The sequence below is a fragment of the Suricata suricatta genome, chromosome 2 (genome assembly GCF_006229205.1).
Source record: "Suricata suricatta isolate VVHF042 chromosome 2, meerkat_22Aug2017_6uvM2_HiC, whole genome shotgun sequence".
Lineage (NCBI taxonomy): Eukaryota > Metazoa > Chordata > Mammalia > Carnivora > Herpestidae > Suricata > Suricata suricatta.
In genome coordinates, this window is record NC_043701.1 from 109524482 (window position 1) to 109550979 (window position 26498).

General features: G+C 44.8%; 1 protein-coding gene across 4 annotated transcripts in view; it reads left to right on the forward strand.

Annotated features, from left to right (window-relative positions):
- EDARADD (EDAR associated death domain) overlaps window positions 1-5983 on the forward strand; it is a 90208-nt gene extending 84225 nt beyond the window's left edge. For all 4 annotated transcript variants that reach the window (XM_029931641.1, XM_029931639.1, XM_029931640.1 and 1 more), the window contains one exon: window positions 4598-5983. In XM_029931641.1, coding sequence (XP_029787501.1) covers window positions 4598-4980 — 383 coding nt within the window. In that variant the 3' untranslated portion in view covers window positions 4981-5983. The remainder of the gene's footprint in view (window positions 1-4597) is intronic.
- The last annotated feature ends 20515 nt before the right edge of the window (window positions 5984-26498 follow it).

Here is a 26498-nt window from a genome sequence, read left to right on the forward strand (position 1 = left end):
TGACCATGTATATAGTATATGCTTTACATGGGTATGAATGGCTGTACCATTTGTTTTTACAAAAACAGAATTATGCATACTCTTTTAGTAACCTGCTTTCCTTGCCATTTGACAGAATATTGTTCATTTGACCCTACCTTTATTTTTTTAAGTTTTATTTTATTTTTTTTAAAGTATATTTATTTTGAGAGAGAGAAAAACAGAGTGTGAGTAGGGGAAGGGCAGAGAGAGAGGGAGACAAGAATCTGAAGCAGGCTCCAGGCTCCGAGCTGTCAGCACTGAGCCCGACACGGAGCTCGAACTCACAGACCGTGAGATCATGACCTGAGCCAAAGTCAGACGCTCAACCCACTGAGCGACCAGGAACTCCATGACCCTACCTTTAAATAAGAGCAAAGAAAATTGGGAAATTTCCCTTCTACCTCTTTTAGTGAGAAACCACCTTACCATTACCAAGTTCGTTTTTTAAATAAACAAACTTCTGTCCCTTCATGCTAAAGCTTTACTTCTTAATATATCATTATTAATGTGGCTGAAGAATAGCTCTCCCTGTGTTACATGGAAATGTAATGCAACATTTTTAAACTCTAAGATGTGGAGTATGTTGCCGAAAGATCTGGATCCGTTTTGTGGGCTTTTAAGGTGTAATGAGGAACAAGAAAACCATCTCACTGCAAGGTGGAGTCAGGAGATATGGACAAAGCGATGGGAGTCTGAGTGAGGCAGCGTTCTGGGCAGGAGCCGGGGAGATTTCTTCTAAGGGGTGAATGGGGTGGGGTTTGTAGGGTGGCTGAAGTTGAGCAGAGAAAGAGAAGTTCAACAGAGAGTGAGGGGGAAAGAAGAGAGAAAACAGATCAGAGAGAAAACACCAGAAAAGGCATGAAGGTAGAAGAATATGAGCTATAATTTTTCCAGCTATGAAATTGACAAACGTGGTTACATGTCTGACTTCGGCTCAGGTCATGATCTCACAGTCCATGAGTTCGTGCCCCTACATCAGGCTCTTTGCTGACAGCTCAGAGCCTGGAGTCTGCTTCAGATTCTGTGTCTCCCTCTCTCTCATCCCCTCCCCTGCTCGCACTCTTTCTGTTTCTCTCTGAAAAATAAATAAACATTAAAAAAAACTGGCAAACATTTTTTTACTTGGTGCTGACAAATGTCAAGTGAGATGAACCTCATCACTGTCCCCAGACTGGAGTGTAAATCGGTAACACTTTTATTTCTGGAAAGCAGTTTGGGAGCATCCATTGATAGCCTTAGGAGGCTCATACTTTTGGGCCTAAGTATCTCATTACTGGAGAGATGAGTTAAGATGTGGCCAAAAGTATATATGCAAAGGGTCTGCATCAAATTGTTCCTCATTGTCAAGAGAATTTGGGAAAACTCTACATGGTCAGTAGTTTATGCAAAATCTAATGGTATATACAATTTATAAATTCTCTACATGGAATTGATATTAGTCTTTCTTTTCATTTAATCTGAGGTAGGTTTTATAGGATGGATGAAGTTTGGGGAACAGAGCAGACCAGCTTGTCTGGAGCACAGGTTATGTTTAAGGAAGTCAGGAAGAAATAAGGGGACACCTGGGTGGCTCAGTCAGTTAAGCATCCCACTTCGGCTCAGGTCATGATCAGTTTGCGAGTTCAAGCCCTATGTGGGGCTCTGTGCTGACAGCTCAGAGCCTAGAACCTGCTTCAGATTCTGTCTCCCTCTCTCTCTGCCCCCCTCTCCTGCTTGCACTCTCGCTCGCTCTCTCTCTCTCTCTCTCTCTCAAAAATAAATAAACATTAAATTTTTTTTTAAAAAAGGAAATAAGACCAGAATTGTAGGATGGAGTTTCCAGGGGAGGCTGGGACATGGTAACTGGTCAGACACAGTGAAAAAGTCTGCGAGGACACCAGGAAGCTGCACGTGTAAATAGGGAAGGCAGAGTCCTTTTGGTGCATGGAATTGGGTACTGTCTCGGGTGCCCCGCGTTGGAGATGTCATCTAGCCTCAAGAGGGCTGTCCAGTGGTCACTTCTGGAGTGCAAGAGAGCAGACAGGGCTACTCATTCAGTCATTCACTCATGCATTCACTCGCTCGTTCAATAAACAGTGCGTACATGTGTGCTGTATGCTAAGGGCTGTGCTGGTCAGCCAGAGGCGAAAAGAAGGCGCCTCCCGTTCCAGTGGGAGCACCTGGGGTGTGGGGGAGTGTCGGGAGTGGAGGAGGGGACCAAAGGGAGGAGGGCAGAAGGGGAGAGCCTAGGGTCAAGAACAGTACCAGAGCACCTCCTTGTAACTCTCAAGGACTCAGCAGTGACTCAGCTGTGAGACAGGCGGGGATCTCAGCATGTCAAGTGACAGGGGAAGGGATGCAGGGGGCACACGGGGGGTTTGGGGCTGTGCTGGCAGAGGGAATCTTCAGGGAGGATGCAGGCTGCCATGCAATACACAGAGTCCAAGGGGGCAAAGGAGCCTTGGGCTTCATTCCAGAGACAGCCGTGTCTAAGAGGGACCTGGAGGGGGTGGGGGGGGGGTGCATTAGAAGCAGCAAGAGGGGTCCAGGTGATCTTCAAAGTCAAGTGGGGACCTGCTTGGTCATGTAATACTGTTGTGTTGGTTATCACAGAAATAAAACACCACTGGAGAAAGTTTGGAAAACAAACATAATCCTACCGAATTAAGATAATAGCTATTACTATTCTTGTACGTTTCCTGCCATAGTAATAGTAACACAGAGCTTTCACGTGGTTCTGATAACGTACGTGCACATTTTATGTCTTGCATTTTTCACTTAACATTATAGCACAAGCATTCTCTAGGTTGCTACACAGTCTTCATAGTTACTTAAATAATATTCCATCCAGTTATATAATGATTTATTTCGCGAGTCCCTTCACTTTGGCATTTGTTTAAAGAACAGATAATAAGTATAAGATTGTAATTAAAAATTTCCATACGTATCCTAGATTATCTCCTTCTGTTGGATTCCTAGCAGTTATGTTAGTAGGTCAAAGAGCATGAGCATAATCTTCATGGTTCTTGTCATTTGTATTTGCCACCAAATTGCTGGTTCCCAATGATCACCAAAGTGATGCCCCTTTTCCCCAAATTCTTTACTTTCCTAAATAGGGAAGTCCAGGGCTCAGTGTAGTAATGGTCATCATAACCTCCCAGAAGTTTCCAAGCTAGAGATCTCTAGTGTAGCCTTTGGCTGTTAAAATCCATGGAGCACCTGGGTGGCTTTGTTGGTTAAGTGTCTGACTTCAGCTCAGGTCATGATTTCATGGTTGGTGAGTTCAAGCCCCACGTGGGACTCTATGCTGACAGCTCAGAACCTGGAGCCAACTTTGGATTCTATGTCTCCTTCTCTCTCTGCCCTTCCCCATCTCGCTGTCTCTCTCTCAAAAACGAATAAATAGAGGGGAAAAAAAAAAAAGAGTTACACTCCCTAGTCAGAAGGGGTCGGGAGACCCAGTGCTGCTGCAGAATTTAAGTCCCTTAGATTGCCATGTTGTGCAAACACCACTTCCACATTTACTGTAAAGGACTTCTCTACCCCTTCCTCCCCCTCCTGACATACTTCCTAGCATTGAAACAAGGCTAAAGATGACTGATGGGAGGCTGTTGCCCTTTGTCTGGGGTGGGGCTGTGCCCTTCTAGGTGAGGCTCCTCTCACAAGCCTCCTGCTCACCCAACCTCTGCACACGCCTCAGGCTGTTGGCTCCACTTCAAAGGCAGCCCATGGGTGAAGAAAACACAGATAAAGGCGAAGCGATGATAAGGTGGCCGTAAATCTGAAAAGTACATTTTCTGGCATTATCAATTATCACTCCATTTCAAATATGCATATGTAGTGGATATTCCAGTTTTGTGTGTGTGTGTGTGCGCGTGCACGTGCTTAAGGGCCTTTTAAAAAATTGTGCAATCCTTTATACCCTAACGTGCTGCGTTTGGCATGAAAGGGCTGTCAGGGCTGACTTGTAACTTGGAAGGGGTAAGGGGTTTACTCACGGGACAGAGTCTGACTCCTGCGGGTGACAGCCAAAGAGAGAGCCTTGTTCCTCGGAGCCCAGATTCCGGCCCACGCTCTCACAAATGGACAGCGTGAGACCCGGGGATCTCAGAAAGGGGAATGGACTGCATAAAATCCTACTAGTACGTCCAGCAAAGCAACCCATCCATGGCTGTCCGGAACCCCACATTTGTTGGGGCTTCTGGGAGACTCAGTTAAGCATCCAACTTCCGCTCAGGTCATGATCTTGGGGTTCATGGGTTCGAGACCCGCGTTGGGCTCTGTGCTGACAGCTCAGAGCCTGGAGCCCATTCAGATTCTGTGTCTCCTTCTCTCTCTTTTTCCCTTTCCTCTGTTGCGCACATGTGCATACGCTCTCTCCACCCCCCCCAGAAATAAACATTGAAAAACTAAAAAAAGAACACCACATGCATGAGTGTATAGAAATGAGTACTCTGAAGCGCTGCTCTGTAAGATACGCTGTGTTCTACCTACTCTGGCGCCGGCGGCGTTCGGGCAGGAGAGGAAGGGAGGGAGGAGCCGGACGTGTCGCGCGCTGTCTTGCTGACCTGTGGACTATGTTGCTTTGTCTCTGCAGATATAAGCCAAGGTGAGCCCTGCAAGGAGGACTGCACTTGCTCCTCCTGCTCGCTCCGGGCCCCCACCATAAGTGACTTACTCAATGATCAGGACTTGCTAGACGTCATCAGGATAAAGCTGGATCCGTGTCACCCGACAGTAAAAAACTGGAGGAATTTTGCAAGCAAATGGGGCATGCCTTATGACGAACTGTGCTTCCTAGAGCAGAGGCCTCAGAGCCCCACCTTGGAGTTCTTGCTCCGGAACAGTCAGAGGCCGGTGGGCCAGCTGATGGAGCTCTGCAGGCTCTACCACAGGGCCGACGTGGAGAAGGTCCTGCACAGGTGGGTGGATGAGGAGTGGCCCAAGAGGGGGCGTGGAGGCCAACCCAGGAACTTCTAGACCTCTGCTCCTTCCCAGTGGCCTCTTTGGACATTGAAACAGCCACAGGTTAAGGAGGAATGTGGATCTGTCCTTTTTTAAGGGTTTAAGATGAGGACTCGCAAGAGTGGACATTGGTTTTCTCCAAAGCTGGTGGTTTTCCTTGGAGGGTAGGGTCCGTTTTGGTGGTGGATTTTTGTTTGTTTAGTTTTGCACATCTGTTTTAACTTAACATTTGAATCTGGAACTGGGAAAGCGTACTTTGTAGACTCATATAGGGACCAGGGCCAAAGACTACAATCAGAATGGACTCATGCCATGATGAAGATAAAATTATCCTCCCCCTTGGATACTGTGGAAGATTGAAATAAGAACTAAGCTTGTTGATGGCCCCAGTCAATCATCATCCGTAGGGTCCTTCCTGATGGACGGGACGCCCACGGCCTAGAAGAAAACATAAAGTACAGTAAAACGTTGGTTTGTGAGTGTGATTCCTGCCGGAAATGTGCTTGTAATCCAAAGCAGTCTTCTATCAAAGCGAATTTCAAGAACCATCCGCTTGGTTGTGGTCATGTGACATTCGGCGTCACCTACTACTTGTTTATCAAGTTAAAATCTATTAGAAATGTTTGCTCATCTTGTGGGACACTCGCAGAACAAGTTACTCACAATCCAAGGTTTTCCTGCACTTAGGTGAAGGACGTTGGTATTATGGGACCACAAGTGCCGTCTTTTTATTCAAATGCTTTTGTAATCCGTGCACTCTCAAAAATGTCATCTACTCAAGTATTTTTGCAAGAAATACAAAACTAACGGTTTTGAGAGGAAAGAATCGGGAATCAGGAGGGGGAATAAGGACCTTGGGAAAGTGTTTGGCAAAGAGAGTACACAGAATGCCCTTTGTTGCCCAGGACTTTTTAAAAATTAACTTAATATGTACTTTCCCATCTTTTGTGTAAGGCTGAGTGTCTTCACCCCAGAGATCAAGCTTGGTTAAGAAATAAATAAGAATCACCAGGCCCAACGTTGGAATGTAACCACTTCTAGTACCTACTGTCCCAGCTGGAAACAGGGCCACTAACAAACACTACACAGAAGTTTAGCCAAGAATGGGGAACCTTTCGTGCTGCTCCAGGGGCAGGAGATCAGCATTAAAATCCAACTTTGAAGGATTTAAATCAAATGAAATATTGGGTCCAAAGAATATCTCATGTTCTTATTTGATGGTTTTAGGGGGAGGTAAAGTGTGGTTGATAGAAGGGTTTGTTGCTGCACAGATGAGAGGAAGAGGCCCTTCCCCTCCAGCTTCCTCCCCCCCCACCCCAGGGCTCCACTGCCTCTAGCAGGTGGTACCTTCACCCCCACCACCAGCCATCATTCCCATGGTGGGAGGATGGGAAGGTTCCCCTTACTTCCAGAGATTTCCTCCACCCCCAGTGACACAGGAGAGAGGTGCAGCCAGAAGAAAGGACAACCTAGGGGAGGAGAGGATTGGAGTAACAGCAGCCCCTCCCCGCCACTGTGCCATCTTCCCTGCTGTCCACCCCCCCCCCTCCTGGGGGTCCTGGCTCAGCGGATACTCTGCTCTAGTGAAAGCCGTGGCAGATCACACACCACCCTCGGTGACTTGCAGCAGTAGCTGGGAGAGGGGGGCTTCTAAATTCCCATCCAGTAGGTCCACAGCTGCAAATTTAACAAAAAACTTGTTTGTGGCTCCTGGGTGACTCAGTTGGTTGAGCATCTATTGGCTAAGGTCATGAGCTCGTGATTCATGAGTTTGAGCCCTGCTGTCAGCATGGAGCCTGCTTTGGACCCTCTGTTCTCCCCCCCCCCGCCCCTCCCCCACTCCTCCCTCCCTCTCTCTCTCTCTCTCTCTCTCTCTCTCTCTCTCTCTCTCTCTCACTCTCACTCTCTCACTCTCTCACCCTCACTCACTCAAAAATAAATGTTTAAAAAAATTTAAGTTCCTAATACCCGAAATGTTAAATCTGGAGAGTATGGTGAAAATTTTTCCTGTGAAAACACTGTTACACATGGTGATTAGGTTCTTTAGAACTGTCAGTTCTGCGTTTCAGAAATTTCTGAATTAAAAGTTTTCTGTAAGCTGGCTTGCGAATGGTCCCTGTTGGCACTGCTTCTGGGCATGAATTCCAATTCCGAACTCAAAATTTCAATGGACTTTCAACTGAACTTATCATCGTATCTTGAACATGGCTATTGTTCATAAGTGTCAGCTGAATTTACCTTTGAATTGGATGAAAAATGTTAACGGGGTGCCTGGGTGGCTCAGTAGGTTAAGCATCCACTTTGCCCGGGGCTATGATCTTACAGTCTTATGAGTTGGAGTCTGGTGTTGGTCTGTCCTGAAGGCTCAGAGCTTGGAGCCTGCTTAGGAGTCTGTGTTTCCCTCTCTACCCCTTCACCGCTTGTGCTCACTATCTCTCTCTCACTCTCAAAAATGAATAAATAAATATTAAAAAAAGAAAGGGAAAGCATTAATTTGACAAACATTTACTTTAAAAAGGTTAAGACAGAATTTAGGGAATTCGGGTGTGGGTGGGGCTGAGCATGCTCCTTTACTGTCAAACTCAGGAGTTCCTGGAAAAGGGTGTGAGCACAGGGTGTCACCTCCTTATCTCTCCTTTCCGCATCAATACTTCCAAAGTTCTGATTGCTAATGATTTCCACCACTGGCTATGAAAGGTTAAAATTCCTATGTATAATTGCATGGGGGAAGTGTCAAGGTGGACAGGATTTTTTTCTTTAAACAGGGGAGTTGATGTCCACATGATGTCTGAATTTGAAACTAACATGACTTTGTGCATCCTCGTCATCTGTATCAGTTGGCATTTGACCTTATGAAAAGTTTTAATTATTAAAAGTATAGATATTAGCAGAGAGAAATTAATTATTAGAAATATGATACTAGTAGAGAGGAATTTAACCAAAACTTTTTTAAAATTCAAGTTCATTCAGCCCCTAGACTTTGATTAAAGGTAGGATGGCTTTTCTCTCTGTCACATACAGACATATCAAAGAGTAATTCTCAGCTGGAATAGAACCAGAACTCCATTGCATAACAACCCAAAATAATTTTCAAGTTAATTTTCACCAATAAATAGTGGAACAGCATAAATATGCCGAGACTCCACAAAAGAGAGATGGGAAGGAAGGAAAGCACTTTCTGATTAGTTAATCACATAACTATTAAAATGCATGTTCATTCACACCTATGAGTTTTTCTCATTATACTGCTCCTAGGGATTTCTAGGGTAAATTGACCGACTGCATTAGAAACGAAACTGCTTATAATGAGGTCCTTTCACTAAGTTCCAGGGGATGGTCTTCTGATAGTTCTGATAGCGAGGCTTTATGTTACAAGCCAATTTTATTTGCTTGCAGTAGAAAAATCACGGCATAAAACAAAGGGATGCAAAGTCACAGTAAACACCACACGAGACCCACAGACCCAGAGGAAGGCTCATGGCAAAGGAGGCTCACTGAGACGTGCTTTCCTTAAAACTGTTTGGATGTAAAATGGTTAGGGCTTCATTGTGTGCCGGGATTGCCCAGCGATATTTCAGGATACCCCATATGGACAAGCCGCCCATTGTGGTGACGCTGAATAACAACTGTTCAATAACAGGAAATAGGCAGTTACAGACAAGATGCTCCACATGTCAGTTTTTCTGGGAGAGTAATTTTTGTGTGGGACTGCCCTCTACTGGAGCATAGGATCTGCACACACATCCTTTCTGGTTTGGCTGCTGTCCTCAGAACAGCCTAGAACCACGATTGGTGGTATGTTAGAACCCTTCCACATAGGCCTGATAAAAGATAGGAAAGGTGTAGTTATTTTACAAATTGACATGAGCAGAATGAAGCTGGCATTACTGAGGTGAGGGTCTGGTGGCCTGAAGGTGTCCCTTGTCACATAGCCCTGTCATTCAGGTCCCCTGTATGACCCATCTGCTCTACTAACAGTTGCATGGTCTGGGAATTAAGTCAGTAAGACTTTCCCTTCACATAGATTTACAGTTAGCTGTTTGTGGACATTTGGTGTCTCCCCCTTTCGATTTAGTGACACCCGTCTTTCACGTTTAGGGAAGTGGCAGTGAGGAGCAGTGGCTTTCGTGTAAGAAGGCAGAGGAATCCATCTCCTTCCATTTTAGCAGACATCGACCACGAGCACTAGCCTTTCCTCTTCCTTTATGATTTATAGTGTAAAAATAGATCCTTTTAAATACAACATTAATAACTAAGGCTTAGCAGATTTTCTTTGCTTTTCTTTCTTAAATTAATAGATATTTCATTTAGTTTTGACCCAAGGTCATCCTCCTCATAACATTTTCCACTTCTGCCCTTTGTGTTCTAAAATCTTCCTCTTGGGGCACGTGGGTGGCTCAGTCAGTTAAGCGTCTGACTTTGGCTCAGGTCATGATCTCATAGTTCGTGAGTTCAAGCCCCACATCGGGCTCTGTGCTGACAGCTCAGAGCCTGGATCCTGTTTTGCATTCTGTGTCTCCTTCTCTTTCTGGCCCCCCCTTGCTCATGCTCTGTCTCTGTTTCTCTCTCAAAAATAAACATTTAAAAATATATATTTAAAAAAATAAATACAATAAATACAATAAAATCTTCCTCTCCTTTGGGTCCATGTCTCTGCTCTCTATGTTGCTTATTTTAGAGCTAGTCCCTCATTTCTCAAGTCATATTTCCTTGCTGCGCCCATGGCTTTCTCCCTCCCAACTGTGGGCGAACATCTTCCTTTCTTTACTTACACATGCAGAAGCAATTTGTTGAATCATCTTTCATGTGTAATGACACTGGGCCTAATAGTGTTAAAACTGTTCCCTCCCCTTGTAACTGAAACATGTATAACTACATTTGCCCCGAGAAGTGAGGAGAAACGTTCACCCAATTTGTTGCATGATTTCCTGCTTGGGAATTCAGACTCCACTTGTGAACCCTGTACACTTGGGTATAAATGGATGAGAGCAAGTCGTGCTTCTCTGGTGTCCAGAGAAGTCTGTGTTTGGGGCCCCTGGGTGACTCAGTTGCCTGATCTTCTGACTCGACTTCGGCTCAGATCATGATCTCATAGTTCTTGGGGTCTGGTTCTGCGCTGATGGGGTGGAGCCTGCTTGGGACTCTCTCCGCCTCTCTCTGCCCCTCCCCACTCACGCTGTCTCTGTCTCTTTCAAAATAAATAAATAAAAACTTAAAACATTGATAGAGAAGCCGGTGGCCATGGTGCATGTCTGCTGGAGCCTTGCGCAGGTGGGAGCCGCAGCTGGAGCACTCAAGCCCTGGACTCCCACAACAGAGGACCGCCTGTTGTCTGTCCTCCTGGGGCTGCGCTCAGCTGAGGACTCCTCGTAGCTCCCCCCTTGAACTGAAGTCATCAGAGCAGTCAGCGGTGCGACTCCAGATGCAGTGATTGCGTTATTAGCCCCTTTGGAAATGTCACAAAGGGGAGCTTCTCGGGACTTCCCAGGCTGGGCCCTGCTCTTCCGTGTTATGTGCAGCCAGCAATCCATCTTCCTCTGAGGCAGGCCTACAGAAACTTCCTGGAGGACATGACTTCAGCTGATAGAGGCAATGCTGTCAGACTACTGAATTTTTATACCTTGATGATGTGCTTTTTAAGCTGCCCTCATTTTGATCTCCTGTATGATTTTGTACTTTTCTTACAAATAACTGAAGATTCTGTTAACTACAATAATGGGTACTAAAAAATTGGAGATTGACGTGAACCACTATCTCTACTCGGTGCTTTTATGGAGATTGCAACACAATCAGTGATTCATGTGATCTGTTGGTCAGTCATCAATCCGTGAGTCTCTAAAATGTGTCCTGGGGGTGCCTGGGTGGCTCAGTCAGTCAAGTGTCTGACTCCTAATCTTGGCTCAGGTCATGGTCTCCCAGGTTGCGAGTTGGAGCCCCGTGTCAGGCTCTGCACGGACAGTGTGGAACCTGCCTGGGATCTCTGTCCCCCTCTTTCTACCCTTCCCGTGCTCACTCTCTTCCATTCAAAAATAAATAAACACTTAAATAATAAAGGGGCCCCTGGGTGGCTCCACTGGTTAAATGGCTGACTTCTGCTCAGGTCATGATTTTGAGGTTCATGAGTTTGAGCCCTGCATTGGACTCTCTGCTGTGAGAGCAGAGCCCACTTCGGATCCTCTGTCTCCCTCTCTCTTTGCCTCTTGTTCTCTCTCAAAAATAAAATAAATATTAAAAATAGAATAGAATTAAATTAAATTTAATTTAAAAAATAAAATAAAAATGAAATAAATGAAATGAAACGGTCCCTGGTCACCAGGGATGTAGATAAGCAACAGCTCCCTACCCTCGAGTCAGTAGACAAGGGAGGATTTCCGTACATGATGAGCGAGATTCCCAGAGACAGTGAGGCACATATGGTCCAGCAACGGGCAGCACAAAACTGAGAATCACTGAGGTAGGAAGAAAGGCAAACAATCCAACCACGTGCTTCAGAATAGGCTGATGTTATGGTTACGCTCTGCCTCTCCTAACTTTCTATCTCTGGCCGGGACTTGTCCTCTGGGCGGTCAGACATCACGAACTAATCAACCTGACGTTTCTCCATGGATGTTTCGCAGGTACCCCTGCTCAGCCTGTCCTAAAGGGAGCCTGTGACCCTTCCGTCCAAACTGGTTTCTCACCAGGGTTCCCGTGTCTCACACCCGCCCTGTTGCATCAGCACGTTAAGCACCCCTTCAGTGGGTTCTCATGTGCAAGACGGAGTCCTGTGTGACTGGCCCTGCCCCCACTGGGCGCCGTCTTGCTCCATTCTCCCCCAGCTCCGGACACTTCAGCCACCCTGGATTCTAGGTCCCCAAGGCCATCACTGTTCCCCTGCCCAAGTCCTCACCCCAGGCTTCTTGCTCTGCCCTGTCCACCCACAGCCGCACTCACACCTGGACACACCGCCCTTCTCTCGCTAGTCCTACGCTCTGCCAGGCCTCCCCCTCAACACCGTTAGCTCAGCAAAACTGCAGCTGACTCCCAGACTTGGTTGTCTTCCTGTCGCTTCCCTCCACAGCACGCACCACAAGCGTAACCACTGGATGGCGGGGTCGCCCTGCTAGGCAGCAGACCCTCGGGACAGGGCCCTTGCTTGCTTATTCACCGCTGGGTCGGCAGTACCAACTGTGCTAGAAGAGATTCTGAATATGCTGGATGAGTGAAATGGAACTAGTGAATAAATAAATGAAAGACACTAAATAAAGCGAATCCTTTCTTTACAATTATGTGGCCTGGGAGGAGGAAATAGAAAATACAAAATGAGATTTGCCTTCCAAACTGTGAGTGCCTCTGGACACTGGAACTCTTGTTTATTTTGAGGAGGTTCACCCCATCCTGTCCCCCTCGTGGGCTTAAAAGGTCAAAGCAAAAACGTTGTGGAATTTAGGTAGTGGGGACAGGCATACAACTTGGGGAATGTACTAAATGCTACTGAATTGGGTATTTTAAAATGGTGAATATGGTGAATTTCGTGTGGGGGAGAAAAAGAGCTTAAAAAATAACCAACACTGTCCCCACAGGAGGAAGACCTGCTGAGGAACAGGGGCCTGGTGCTGGAAGGGGGAAGGGGCAGGGAGAAGGGGGGCAGGGAAGGTGAGCAAGGAGCTGGATGCATGCCTGAAACAAATGTAACCTTCTGTATCAAGTACACTCAAAAGTTTCTTTTTAAAATAATAAAATGAAATATAAAAGTTAAAACAGGGGCACCTGGGTGGCTCAGTTAAGTGTCCCAACTCCTGGTTTTGACTCAGGTCATGGTCTCCGTGATTTCATGAGTTTGAGCCTCATGTTGGGCTCTGTGCTGACAGCTCAGAGCCTGGAGCCTGCTTCAGATTCTCTCTCACTCCCTCCCTCTGCCTCTCCCCCTCTCATGCTGTCTCTGTCTCTCTCAAAAATAAATAAATAAAGTTAATGGGTGCCTGGGTGGCTCAGCCAGATCAGCGTCCAACTTTGGCTCAGGTCATGATCTCACAGTACGTGAGTTTGAGCCCTGAGTCAGGCTCTGTGCTGACAGCTCAGAGGCTGGAGCCTGCTTCCAATTCTGTGTTCCCGTCTGTCTGTGCTCCTCCCTTGCTCATGCTCTGTCTCTCTCTCTCTTAAGAATAAACATTAAAAAACATTTTTAAATAAAGTTTTTAAAAAAAGCCAGAAACCAAGCAAAACAAGACAGCCAGTGAAGACTGTGCTCTGTGACCTCTAACCAGGCAAAGTGTCATCCATCTCCTTAGAGACAGCAAGGTGACAAGAGGCAGCTTGGAGCCCCACTCTCCACTGCTCCCCCCTCAGCGTGCCTCAGGGCTGAAGATCTTCCTCCTCAGAAGGTCTGTGTAGCGAGGGGCCCTGCTCCAAATGCCACCATGTGTCCAACCACCTTACCCTGATGGCACCTCGGCCCCTCTGTCACCCAGAACAGAAGAGAGCAAAACGTGGAAGAGGCCAAAGTGGTCAGGGCTGTCACTGTTGGATTTATACAAGTGTTGGAAAATCATCGTATGTTTGGCGTAGACTCAGTAAATAGAGGAGGAGAACCAACTGGCACCCCAAAACAGAAGGGACTGTAAATTAAAGACAAAAAGCAAATTATGATATTTGTCTTCCATTCAAATTTCTCCCACCTTAAAAAAAAAAGCCTTGAAGTTCAACTTTATGGTTGTGTATAGCTACCTCCCATCTTCTCATTCTCCTTTCCTTCACAGCCTAGCCTCTTGGAAGAGTTGTCTTTTCTTTTGGTCTAGAACTCTTTTTAAAAAAATATTTATGGGGGGGCAGGGGCAGAGAGAGAATCTCAAGCCACATGGTGTCACCGCAGAGCCCAGCATGGGACTCAGTCTCACAAACCAAGAGATCATGACCCGAGCCAAAATCAAGTTGGATGCCCAACCATCTGAGCCACCCCAGCACCCCTTGGTCTAGAACTCTTAATATCCCATCGGGTTCTGTGACTTGCTGAAGTCTGACTTTTCGAAGTGTCTGGCAGAGGTGAAGAGCGACCTTCTAACTACTGTGGCACCTGCTCATCTGTAACAATCCATATCCTTTTGTAGAAAAGCTCATTTTGCTCATGTGTGGCCTCTCGTGTCCACTGGAGGCTCAAGTGTGTTGGCAAAGTGGCATCACAGACCCAACAGAGAATGGTTGCATGGGTTCCAACAGAGGCTGGGAAAGAACTCCAGCCATGGCTACTGCTAGGCAGATCTGGACATATTGGGAGAATTGGCCAGGTCTTCTCCCCAAAGTCATATTTGCAGGGGCCTCCCAGTAGAGACCATATTCTGAGAAAAGGAACCAAGTATGGGGTGCCTGGGTGGCTCAGTCGGTTAAGCATCTGACTCTTGACTTCAGCTCAGGTCATGATCTTACGGTCCATGAGCTCCACATTGGGCTCTGCACTGATAGTACAGAGCCTGCTTGGGATTCCTTTCTCTCTCTCTCTCTCTCTCTCCCCGCCCCCCTGTGCCTCCCCCATTTGCTCCTGCCACCCCCTGTGCATGATTATAGACACACTTAGGATAATGTTTGACAAATGTCTGAGCACCCCATGGCCCAGTCAAGTTGGCAGAAAAAATTAGCCATCAGAGCCTGTCAATGTTTGACTGAACCTGGAATACTTTTAGGCAATACCAACTGCCTAATAAAGTTTCCCTTTATGCCTCACCACCCCGAGTCAGATTACTACCCTGCTTAACTTCCTTTATTTCCTTCCCCTCGCTCCCCTACCCTCCACCCCCAGCCAAATCAAATCCCTCTTCCTTTTAATGAATGAAACTATTTCCACTCTTTCCAGGCACATGATATGTGTTTGTCTTGAAGCAATATGGTAGCTTCAAGAAGTAATATTCTGTTCAAGTCCTTGATGGATCTATTTTTACTTCATTAAAACAAAAAGCCCTTCTACAGACCACTCAGAAAAAAAATACAAGGGACATTGTTTTATCTGTTCTTGGCAAAGACAGCTCTTAAGAAACAAGGAAACTATGAAGATGATATTTTGCTCCAAGTTAACATTTGAATATTTAATTAGAAAGCTTTCAAATAGAGAGGGGCATTCACTGGAAAGTTTCTGAAAGCTTCACTCATTTGGCAAATAATACCATTGTGCGAACCCCAAGCTAGACCCTGAGAATTCAGGGAGACATGGCCCTGCCCTTCTGGCCACGTGCCCAGGGACAGGGCGGCCCACCCAGCACTGCCGCCCTTTCAGGCACATCCCTCCCCACCAAGTGCTAGATCTAGCAGCTTCTGGACCACCTGGCCAGGTTTTCCCCATCATAGCTAACAAAGAGGCAGTTTTCAAAATGCATGTGTATGAGGGATCTTCAGAGAAACAGAACCCAAGGACCCATAGCCTGTGTGTATGCAGCCATGAAAAGATGTATCCTAAAGAATTGGCTCATTCGACACTGGAGGCTGACACATCCTAAGATCTGCAGTGCGAGCTGACAAGCAAGAGACCCCGGAGAGTTGATCATGTTACATTCCGGTCTGAGAGCTGGCAGGCTCAAGACCCGAGAAGAGTGAAATTTCAGTTTAAGCGTAAAGCCACAGGAAGATGAGCCCCTGCCTGAGGCCATCAGTCATCAGGAGTCCCTTGGTGGCTCATACTCTTTCCTACTCAGGCCTTCAACTGACTGGGTGAGGCCCACCCACATGGGGTGGGGGCTATCTGCTTGCTCAGTTTACCAATTCAAATGTTAATCTCATCCAAAAACACAATTACACACTTAGGATAATGTTCGACAGAGGTCTGAACACCTCATGGCCTAGTCAAGTTGACACACAAAAATTAGTCATCAGAGCATGCCAACATGTTTGACTGAAGCTGGAATACTTTTAGGAAACAGCAAGTGTCTAACAAATGTTTAGAAATTATTTTAATATATTTTTAAAAAAGGATTGAGGGCTTGAGGCAAAGAGTCACCTGGGAGATCATCAAAGCTGGATCCACGTGGATGGGGCTTGAGGACATTGTGCCAAGTGAAATAAGTCGGACAGGGTGAGACAGTACTGTTATGATGTCACTTATATGCGGAATCTGAAAACAAAACAAACAAAACCCCCCACAAGCTCATAGATACAGAGAAACAGATGTGTGGTTGCCAGAGGCAGGAGGTGGGGGAAGGAACAAAATGGGTGAAGGAGGTAAAAAGTCAGGGGGATATAATGTACAACATGGTGACTATAGTTAATAATACTGTTTATGTGAAAGTTGCTAAGACAGTTGATCTTAAAAGTTCTCATCACACACCCCAAATTTTTGTATCTACATGTGGTAGGGGATGTTAATCAGACTTGCCATGGTGAGCATTTCACAATATATACATATATTGAATCATTATGTCATACACTGGAAACTAATATAATGTTATATGTCAATTATACCTCAATAAAAAGAAAAGAAGCAAATAACCACATAAAAAGATGCTCCGTGGGGCGCCTGGGTGGCTCATTTGGTTAAGTGTCAACTTCGGCTCAGGTCATAATCTCACAGTTGGTGCGTTCGAAGCCCACATCAGGCTCTGCACTGACAGTGAAATTCTCTTTCGTCTCTCACTGCACCTCCCCAACTCACACTCTTTCTCAAAAACAAATAAATTTTAAAGAAAAAGATGTTCCCCATCATAGAGCATCAGGGTATTGAAAATTAAAACAAGATACCACTACACACCTGTTAGAATGGCCGAAATCCAGAACACAGACAGCATGAAATGCTGACAAGGATGTGGAGCCACAGGAACTCCCCATTCTTGCTGGAGGGAATACAAGCCCGTTCAAACACTTTGGAAGACGGTATGGAAGCTTCTTACAAAATGAAATGTTCTTTTACTGTGTGATCCAGCAATCACACTCCTTGGTACTTACCCAAAGGACTTGTCCACCCAGAAGCCTGAACACATGTTTACGGCAGCTTGATTTACTTCGTTTTTAAAAAGCTACACCTCCAACCGGGTACAATAAAAACACTTTAGTTGGAAAAGGAGGATCTCATACGTTTGAATGAAAGCAAAAACACTCTCAGCTCTGACCAAGTCAGGAAACCCAAATGGCAGCTCTATATTGCTGTGTTTTTAGTTAAGCCTTTGAGAAGAACTCTTGATCACATTGTTGATGACCAACTAATTCTAAGACCCACTTATTTTAAGTTGTATTTCTTACATTCTCCATATCACAGAACAGAATGACTAGCACAAGGATGAAGAAATGCTTAATGCAGAGCATCAAGAAAGGTTAAATGCCAAGAGTTTTTAGAGTCTAAGACCCTCCTTTACCTTGGAGAATCTGGACACCCTTTCTAAATCCCCAGAACTGGAAGGGACAGCAGCTGCCCGTGTTGTAGGATTTGAGTCAGAAAACATTCCCACTCCTTACCATCTCCATTACCATCTCCATTTCTCTTATGCTGTCTTCTTTTGCAAGGAAAGACTTAGTTAAAATATGATAAATGTTGAATGAAGATATAACGTATGCTTTTTTCTGTTACTATGAGAGAAATTTGGGGGTACCTCTGTGGCACCTAAATATGACAGAAGTCATATCCTAACCAAAAGGCATATAGGATTTCCAGACTTTTGCAAAGGAAAAACAGCGAATGTACTCACATAGCATTGACCACCTGCTCACATACGTTACATATATTCACTCATTCAGTCCTCACAGCCCTAGGAGCCAAGAACTCTTCTTATCTCCATTTTATGGATGAGAAGGCTGGGGCACAGAATGGCTAAGTCACTTCCTTCAGGTCACGCACGGTACTAGTGGGTGGTGGAATCCGCATTCCCACCCACGAGTCTGGTCCCAGAGGCTCTGTGCTGCACCCGACAGCTGTGCTTTCAAAACAACCTCAGGATAGGAAGCGAAGAAACACGCATTCAGAAATGACGACCACGAGGAAGTGGAATTCCTGGAATGACTGTAATTTCACTTCTCTTGTTTTTTGCACACACCTCTAGTAACTACAGGTGTCAGACTTCTGGGGAGGACATCAGGAATTGCTTTTTATGCCCTTAAGTACTTCCATGATTGCCTGATTTTTCTCATACTACATTAGTCTTACCCTACACAGATGAAAAAGTTGATTAAATATTTATAAGACCTTGATTATTTAAAAAAAATTTTGTTATTCTTTATGTATATTTGAGAGAGAGAGACAGAGTGCAAATGAGGGAATAAATAGAGAGAGAGGGGAGACACAGAGTCTGAAGCAGGTTCCAGGCTCTGAGCTGTCAGCACAGAGCCCCATGAGGGGCTTAAACTAATGAACTGCGAGTTCATGACCTGAGCTGAAGTTAGATGTTTAACTGACTGAGCCACTCAGAGACCCCATGACCAAGATTATTTTAAATGATGAATTAAAAAAAAAACACCTCTGTAAATTGGATTAATTTGTGGAGTTTTACACGTAAAAAATGATGTTGTAGAAGAAGCATCTTTATTGGTACATGAAGATGTTCATTCTTTGTGGTTGCTCTGCATATGTGGGACTCGGGTATGTTTGTGTTTTTTCTGTTTATGTGTTGTTTCTGTAACAGCCTACTGACTTTGTGCTAAAAATGTACAGTAAATATGATTTCATTTAAAACAAAGAAATGACTACTGGGGCGCCTGGGTGGCTCAGTCGGTTGAGCGTCCAGCTTCGGCTCAGGTCATGATCTCATGGTTCGTGGGTTCGAGCCCCACACTGGGCTCTGTGCTGACAGCTAGCTCAGAGCCTGGAGCCTGCTTCGGATTCTGTGACTCCCTCTCTCTCTGACCCTCCCCTGATCGCACTGTCTCTGTCTCTCAAAAATAAAAAAATTAAAAATTAAAAAAAAAAAAAAAGAGAGAAATGACTACAAAAACTCCCTTGTATGAGAAAGTAGCCCTTGGACTTTCTGCTGGAATGAAATAAGAAACTTACCCAAGATTTAAAATGTCTAGGAGTGCCTGGGTGGCTCAGTCGGTTAAGCTTCTGGCTTCGGCTCAGGTCATGATCTCATGGTTCGTGGGTTCGAGCCCTGCATTGGGCTCTGTGCTGACAGCTCAGAGCCTGGAGCCTGCTTCAGATTCTGTGTCTCCCTCTCTCTCTGACCTCCCCTGCTTGCCCTGTCTCTCTCTGTCTCTCAATAATAAATAAAAAACATTAAAAAATATTTTTTAAAAATGTCTAGGAGCCCCTGGCTGGCTCAGTTGGTTAAGCATCTGACTCTTGATTTCAGCTCAGGTTGTAACATCGAGTCCCTCATGGGGCTCTGCACTGAGGCTGAAACCTACATGGGATTCTCTTGCTCTCCTTCTCTGTCTACCCCTCCCCTGCTCATGCACTCTCGCTCCCTCAAAATAAATGTTTTAAAGATAAATAGATAAAAAATTAAAAAATTCCTAAAGGCCCAATCAGGCCTCATGGACAGAACCAGAACTGTACATCCAATTAAACGTACAATTGCGATTAAATGTCTTTGCATCAGTGCCCCCCCCCCCCCGAACCAAATTCTCAAAGAAGGGTGTGTGTTCAGGAGCAGAGAGGCTCAGGCTAATGGTGCTCCATGGAAGGGGGAGCAGGCAGGAGCCACACAAAACTCTAGATGCAAATTGATTGGAAAAATCAAGATCCTCAAGCCCAGCCCAGAAGTTTCCTTCGATGAACTACCACGTTACGTGTCAAGGTTGGCATGATCATGAGCGAAAGTGGGAGAGAATGCCACAGAGCCTCATGTGTGCGCTAGCGTGTAGGATGGACCTGGCTCTTTTGCTAGGCTTGCTGCATTTCTTGGCAGGGTGTTCCTCTGGCAAAGCCCAGACTTCCAAACCAAACAGCCAGGATTTATCTTCAATATTTGGACATGATATGCCTCTACCAGATTGATTTGACTCTGTGTCTGCCGTGATAGAGAATTAAATAAACACCTCCCTGGTTGTTAAGGCCTCCTTGCCATAAAACTGTATGTTAGGACTGGGTAAATATTTTCCTATGCACACACATTCATTGTGTAATCTTGCCAGTGTGTTTAGATAGACAAAAAAGAAGTGATAAGTGTGTGGATATATGTTACCTACTGCATTAGCTTGGGGGAAAAACTAGTTTACCTACAGAGGAAGAATTCCTTGATGAATTTTATGAGCTGTGCACCTTTCTAATTCAAGCAGAGATGGCCAATTAAGAATCTTAAAAAAATCTGAAATTACAATTTTCACCTAATCGCCTCCAAATAAGAAATGTGCCCAAGATTTCCAAAGAGCTAAGATCCCACACAGACGTGTCTTGACTCTAAAGACACACATCCGCAGAGGAAGTTGAGGTGGCGCGTAGGTTCGAACTGTCAGCTGGGTTCACTCTTCTGTCTCTTAAAGCAACACTCGACTTCACTGCAGAGTGGCATTCTAGAAGGAAGCCTGGGGAGGCGGCTGGGAAGCTGGGATTCTGTTAATCTCTGTGGTGCATAGTGCAAGAACTAAGGTTTTCAGAAACACCAAATAAAAGTTGTGCTGTCTTGTTAACAGTAGGTTTACAACCTATTGGAAATATGTACAAACACCCCCCCACCCCCACCCCCCAATGGAGTTCCAAACCCTTGGACACTTCACTTCCTGGTTCTTCTAACCACCACCACCACCCTCCACCCCCACCACCCTCCACCCCCACCCCCACCCCCATTTCGGGAGCTTATTTTCAAGGCTTTACAAAGAGCATGCACCAAAGAACTGAAGTCGATGCGTCACCTTAGGGAATGTACATTGTTTCCAGTCAGGCTACTTTTTGCCTTACGTGGGCATAGGCGACTTCCGGGGAAGGATGTAACTTCTGTAGTACTCAGCCAATGAGGTATCAGGGGAGGGACTTACTTCTGTAGTACTCAGCCAATGAGGAGTCAGGGGAGGGGCTTGCGTGCCAGAAGTTTAATTATCTGCTGTCACTGCCCCAGTGTGCCTGTCCATCAGACACCCACTCTTGCAAGAAAGTTGATTAACGGCTCGCTTCACTGTGCTCCGCGTCTCTGCGTCCCTTCTTTGGGTCCGTGGGCTCATTTCTCACAACAGGCAGTTAACAGAGGAAAACTCCCAAACCGTTAAATACAGCGCTCGGTGCACTAAAACAACACAGAGGACAGTGCTGCCTGATCCCAGGCCCTGAGAACTGGTTAAGTACTCTCTTTAAATGTGCCAGTTAGGGGGCACCTGGGTGGCTCAGCCCGTTAAGCATCCGACTCTTGGTTTTCGGCTCAGGGCATGATCTCACAGTTTGTGGGTTCGAGCCCTGCATCTGGGGCCATGTAGACAGGATGGAGACTGCCTGGGATTCTCTCCCCCTCTCTCTGCCTCTCCTTTCCTATTTCTGTCTCTCAAAACAAATAGACTTAAAATTTTTTTAAATGAGCCAGTCAGTCTCTCAACTCCACTGTGCCCTTTCCTCCTACTGGCCAGAGTCAATCCTGGCCTGCAGTCCATCCCGCCACCAGGTTTTATGATAAAAACCACTATTTCCTTTCCTCCTAAAGCTTGCCACTGAGGTAGAGGGAAAATTTATAGAAAGAAAGCATCTGAGCATTTGAGATTGTATTAGGTTTATAATTAGATTGTTTTCCCCTCTTTCAAAATATTTGGTTTCTAAATAAATCTAGCTTTAAAGGCCTGAATTAGTGGTCATGTCCAGTTCTGCTTCCCAAATCTTAAGGGTTCATTCTTGAAAAACTCTCAAGGGGTATTGGGCTGGCTCTCTTCAGGGGTGTTCTTTCATATGCATTTTCTAGAATGATCTGACCTTTAAGAGCAACTGCTATAGTTTAACAAACACACTTACCACCTGAAGTGCTAACAGTCAAATTGTTCTTGTAACTTGGCACAGGGTCCTATACAAGCAGACGGCTCTGTTCCTAGAAACAGGCCAGCTTCTTGATCACCTATGGCCTCTTCTCCTTGAAGGTGCTACGTTAGGGCCACTCTCTGTGCCATGAGGTGCAGCTCTCAGGACCAAACCTCATGCCACGCCAAATTTTGACAGTACTCACACTTTGAATGGCTTTGATTCTGAGTAGTGACTATAGCTCTTAGTATAGATCTCTGTCCCCAGTGCCTATACAATGGGTGTGTTAATAATGTTGGTTGGCTGTCAAATGCAAGGTAAGAAAGAATAAGAAGGAAGGTGAGCTGGGAGTCTCAAATTCCAGCTCCTGGGCCGACTTACCTGGGTAATTATTTTCATGACTCCTTCTCCTAAAAGCCCCACCCCTCAGGATCCCACACAGATCTTCCCAACAGCGAGGTCAGAATCCAATAATTTTCTAACAAATTTGTTCTACAGATGGAAGGGTGATGGTCCGCAGATAACATGAGGAGCACAGTGTTTGTGGCTGACAAACCCAGATGACTTCTTGCCTAATTATATAGATTTAAAAGTCCAGAGTCTGCTCTTGGGAGCGCTTGCGCAACATGGCCGTCTGTGTCCGCTGCTTTTGACTGTCACTTACGCATTCTGCGTGACTCACCAAATTTCTTAAGGCTCCGGTGAATCAGAGCTTTATTTTCTTGTCAAGATTTTTATTTACAACTAGAGGGGAAAAAACAGACACACAGAAAAAAAAGATCTGAAAGAAATTATACTGAGCCAAAAAGAAACACGTCTGCGATGAGTAAGCATTTCAACCAACTGAAAATATTTCTCTGCTTTTGATGCATTCCTATTGGTTACATCATCATGAGAATAATGCTTGAGTAAAAAAGGAGCTGCTGGGTAGTCTGGTGAAAAGTGGCCACTACAGTATGCATAGGGTATGTGTGTAATTAAGCATACACATAATTTTAGAATAAGAGGGTTTCTGGAATTTGTCAGGAGACCAATTTTACAGCTGTAGAAACAGAAATAGTGTTCAGTTCAATACAATACGCTTACTTCAGCATAAGGAAGTTAGCTCTCCAACACTTTTTATAAGGAAGTCTCCCTTTGCTTGCTAAGCTGTTCTTTCTCTTGGTCAAGACAATAATTTGTTTTCATGGAGCCCCTTGGGGAAATGGTGCATCTCAGTAAACACTCAACCAGAGCTTTGTGATGGCCCATGTGGGCAACAGTGCAAATAAAAACAATTGTTTAGCTCGTTTTTTTATTTGCCAAAGAGAAATAAGTGGCAAGGACTGCTTCCTCCTCCAAGTGTCTGTCTCTGAAATGAACAAGATCAAGAAAGAGCCACTTTTCTAGAGCGAGAGATTTGGACTATCTGCTTCCACCTCTTTTAGATGATTTCTGTTTCTAGTTTTCATGTTTAATAATACTAATAGGAGAAATCACATTAATTCAGTCAACAAACATTTCCTTTTATTTAAAAATTTTTTAAGTTAATTTATTTTTGAAAGAGAAAGAGAGAGAGCAGGGGAGGGACAGAGAGGGAGGGAGACAGAAAGAGAATCCCAAGCAGGCTCCTCACTGTCAGTGCAGAGACTGACTTGGGGCTCGATCTCATGAACCTCAAGATTATGAGTGAGATACTTAACCAACTCAGCCACCCAGGTGCCCCCAAAAATATTTCCTGATCACTGACTGTGGTCAGATCCTCTGCTATCTGGGAATACAATTGATGACCGACAGTCTCCCAACGTCAAGGGGCCAACCAATCCAGGAATGAAGACAGATAAGAAAACAGGTCATTACAACCCAGTGGTATAACTGGAATGATAATGGTATGTTGCAGACTTGCAACAAATACCTTCATCCCTTATTTTAATAATCAGTGATCAGTTTACCACCAATAATGGTAGCACAAGAATAAATGCCAGCTCGGAAGACAATGTCTGCTTCTGTGCACTCACACAGCGTGATGTGTGTGTGCAGTTCACACGCACCATGCGGTTTCATCCTCACGACTCCACAGGTGGGCTTTGTCACTCTCCATTTTGTGGATGAGAATCTCACCTACCTTCACATGGGCCAGCCATCTTCCAGTTGGGACGTGTGACACAGATGAGGATGCCACACCTCCAACTGCACCTTTCAGAGCACTGACCTGAGGAAGTACCTGCACGGAGCCTCAAACTGGCTCATCAAACAGGAAGTAGGAAACACTTCCCGTTTCATGATTGCCCTTCTCCCACTTTACCAAACTTTCCACTCTTCCTACATTTAATATTGGTGCATTGCTCTGAGGTATAAGAAGAAAACCCAGGGGTGCCTGGGTGGCTCAGTCCGACTCTTGATGGGCTCAGGTCATGACCTCGTAATCTCGTGGATCAAGCCTCTCACTGGGCTCCCCCCTGGGTGGAGAAACGTCTTGGGATTCTTTTTCTCTCTCCCTCTGCCCCTCTTCCTTCTCATACACTCTTTCTCTCTAAAACAAAAATAAAAATAAAAATAACCCACCTTGTCAAGTAAAAAAACAATTCAGACTGATGCCTGCACACCTCCTTTCATAAATTCTGAAACCCCTGTCTGGCTCATTAAAACACCCATCTTCAATAAAACTTTATGTGCTTTATTCACAAAGTAATAAAACTGATTTATGTCATTTGATCAGCCGTGCACAGGAAATTGTAACAATAACAAGACTTATAAAAACTCAATGTAGGAGAAAATGTAATAAACACAAAGCCTTATGATTATGGCTTTATGAAGAAATATCAATTTATATTACTATTTTATTGCAGAGACATATGATAGATAACAAATAAAAGGCTTTAAGCATTAAAAATGTATTACACAGATGAAATTCTATGAGAGAAATAAAATAGATATGATTTCATGAGAGAAAAGAACAGTTTAAAATAACTGTTGAAGAGAAGCCTGGTCATGTATTTCTTAATTGGATGATGGCTGATATCAAATCACTGGTATTTCTATCCTGCTTAATATATTTAAAAGAGTAACAAAACACTTGTATTTAAAATGTTAATATTTGTGGGGTGCCTGGGTGGCTCAGTCAGTTAAGCGGTAGACTTTGGCTCAGGTTGTGATCTCACAGGTCCTGAGTTCGAGCCCCACACAGGGCTGTCAGAGATTAGCCTGCTTCGGATCCACTGTCCCCCTTCTCTCTCAGTTTCTCTCCCATTCATGTGCATGCTCTCTCTCTCTTTGTCTCAAAAATAAATAAACATTTAAAAATAAAATAAAATTTCAGGGCAACTGGGTGGCTCAGTCGGTTGAGCATCCGACTTCAGCTCAGCTCATGATCTCACGGTTTGTGGGTTTGAGCCCCGTATCGGGCTCTATGCTGACAGCTCAGAGCCTGGAGTCTGCTTCAGATTCTGTACATTCCTCTCTCTGACCCTCCCCTGCTTGCACTGTCTTTCTCTGTCTCTCCAAAATAAATTTTAAAAACATTAAAAAATAAACCAAAAATAAAATAAAATTTCAGGGCACCTGGGTGGCTCAGTAGGTTAAGCATCTGACTTTGGCTCAGGTCATGATCTCACGGTTTGTGAGTTCTATCCCCTCGTGGGGCTCTGTGCTGACAGCTCAGAGCCTGGAGCCTGCTTCAGATTGTGTTTCCTTCTCTCTCTGCCCCACCTTTCTTGTGCTCTGTCTCAAAAATGAATACATGTTTAAAAAAATTTAATAAAAAATAAATTAATGTGTAAAAAATAAATATATGAATAAAATAAAATGTCAGTATTTGCAATATGCTAGAAATTACATTCTTCCCAACCAACAAAGGCAAAATATCCATGTAAAAAGGGTGAAAGCTTACATAGTTTACTATTTTTTAAAGACCTTATTTTTTAAAAACAGTTTTAAGTTTACAACAAAATTGGGAGGAAGGTACAGAGATTTCTCATGTCTCCTGTCCCGGCACACACAGCCTTCCCCATTATCAGCAACACTCACCAGAATGGTATAATTTTTGCTAAGAAACATTGACAGAATCACAATCACCCAGAATCCATAGTTTACCTAAGGGTTCATTCTTAGTGTTGTACATTTGATGGGTTTGGACAAATGAGTAATGACATATATCATTATAATATTATACAGAGTATTTCTACTTGTTCATCTGTTCCCCACCCCTGCTCCCCACCTGTCCTTGACCTCTGGCAACCATTTCTTATTTTATTACCTTTTCCAGAGTGTCATACAGTTGAAATCCTACAGTAGGTAACTTTCTCACCCTTCTTATACTTAAAAATGGGCTATTAGGGGGGCACCTCCATGGCTCAGTCAGTTGAGCATCCAGCTTCAACTCAGGTCATGATCTCGCAGTTGTTGGGTTCGAGCCCCACGTCAGGCTCTGTGCTGCCAGCTCAGAGCCTGGAGCCTGTCTTTGGATTCTGTGTCTCCCTCTCTCTCTGACCCTCCCCTGCTGGTGCTCTCTCTCAAAAATAAATAAAACATTTTTTTAAATTGGGCTATTAAGGTTTCTTCTGTGTCTTTTCATAACTTAACAGTTCATTTGTTTTTAGTACCAATTATCTGGATATAGCATAGTTTATTTATCCATTCACCTACTGAAGGACACCTTGGTGGCTTCCAAGTTTGGGCAGTCGTGAAGAAAGCTGCTATACACACGTGTATTCAAGTTTTTCTGTGGGCATAAGCTTTC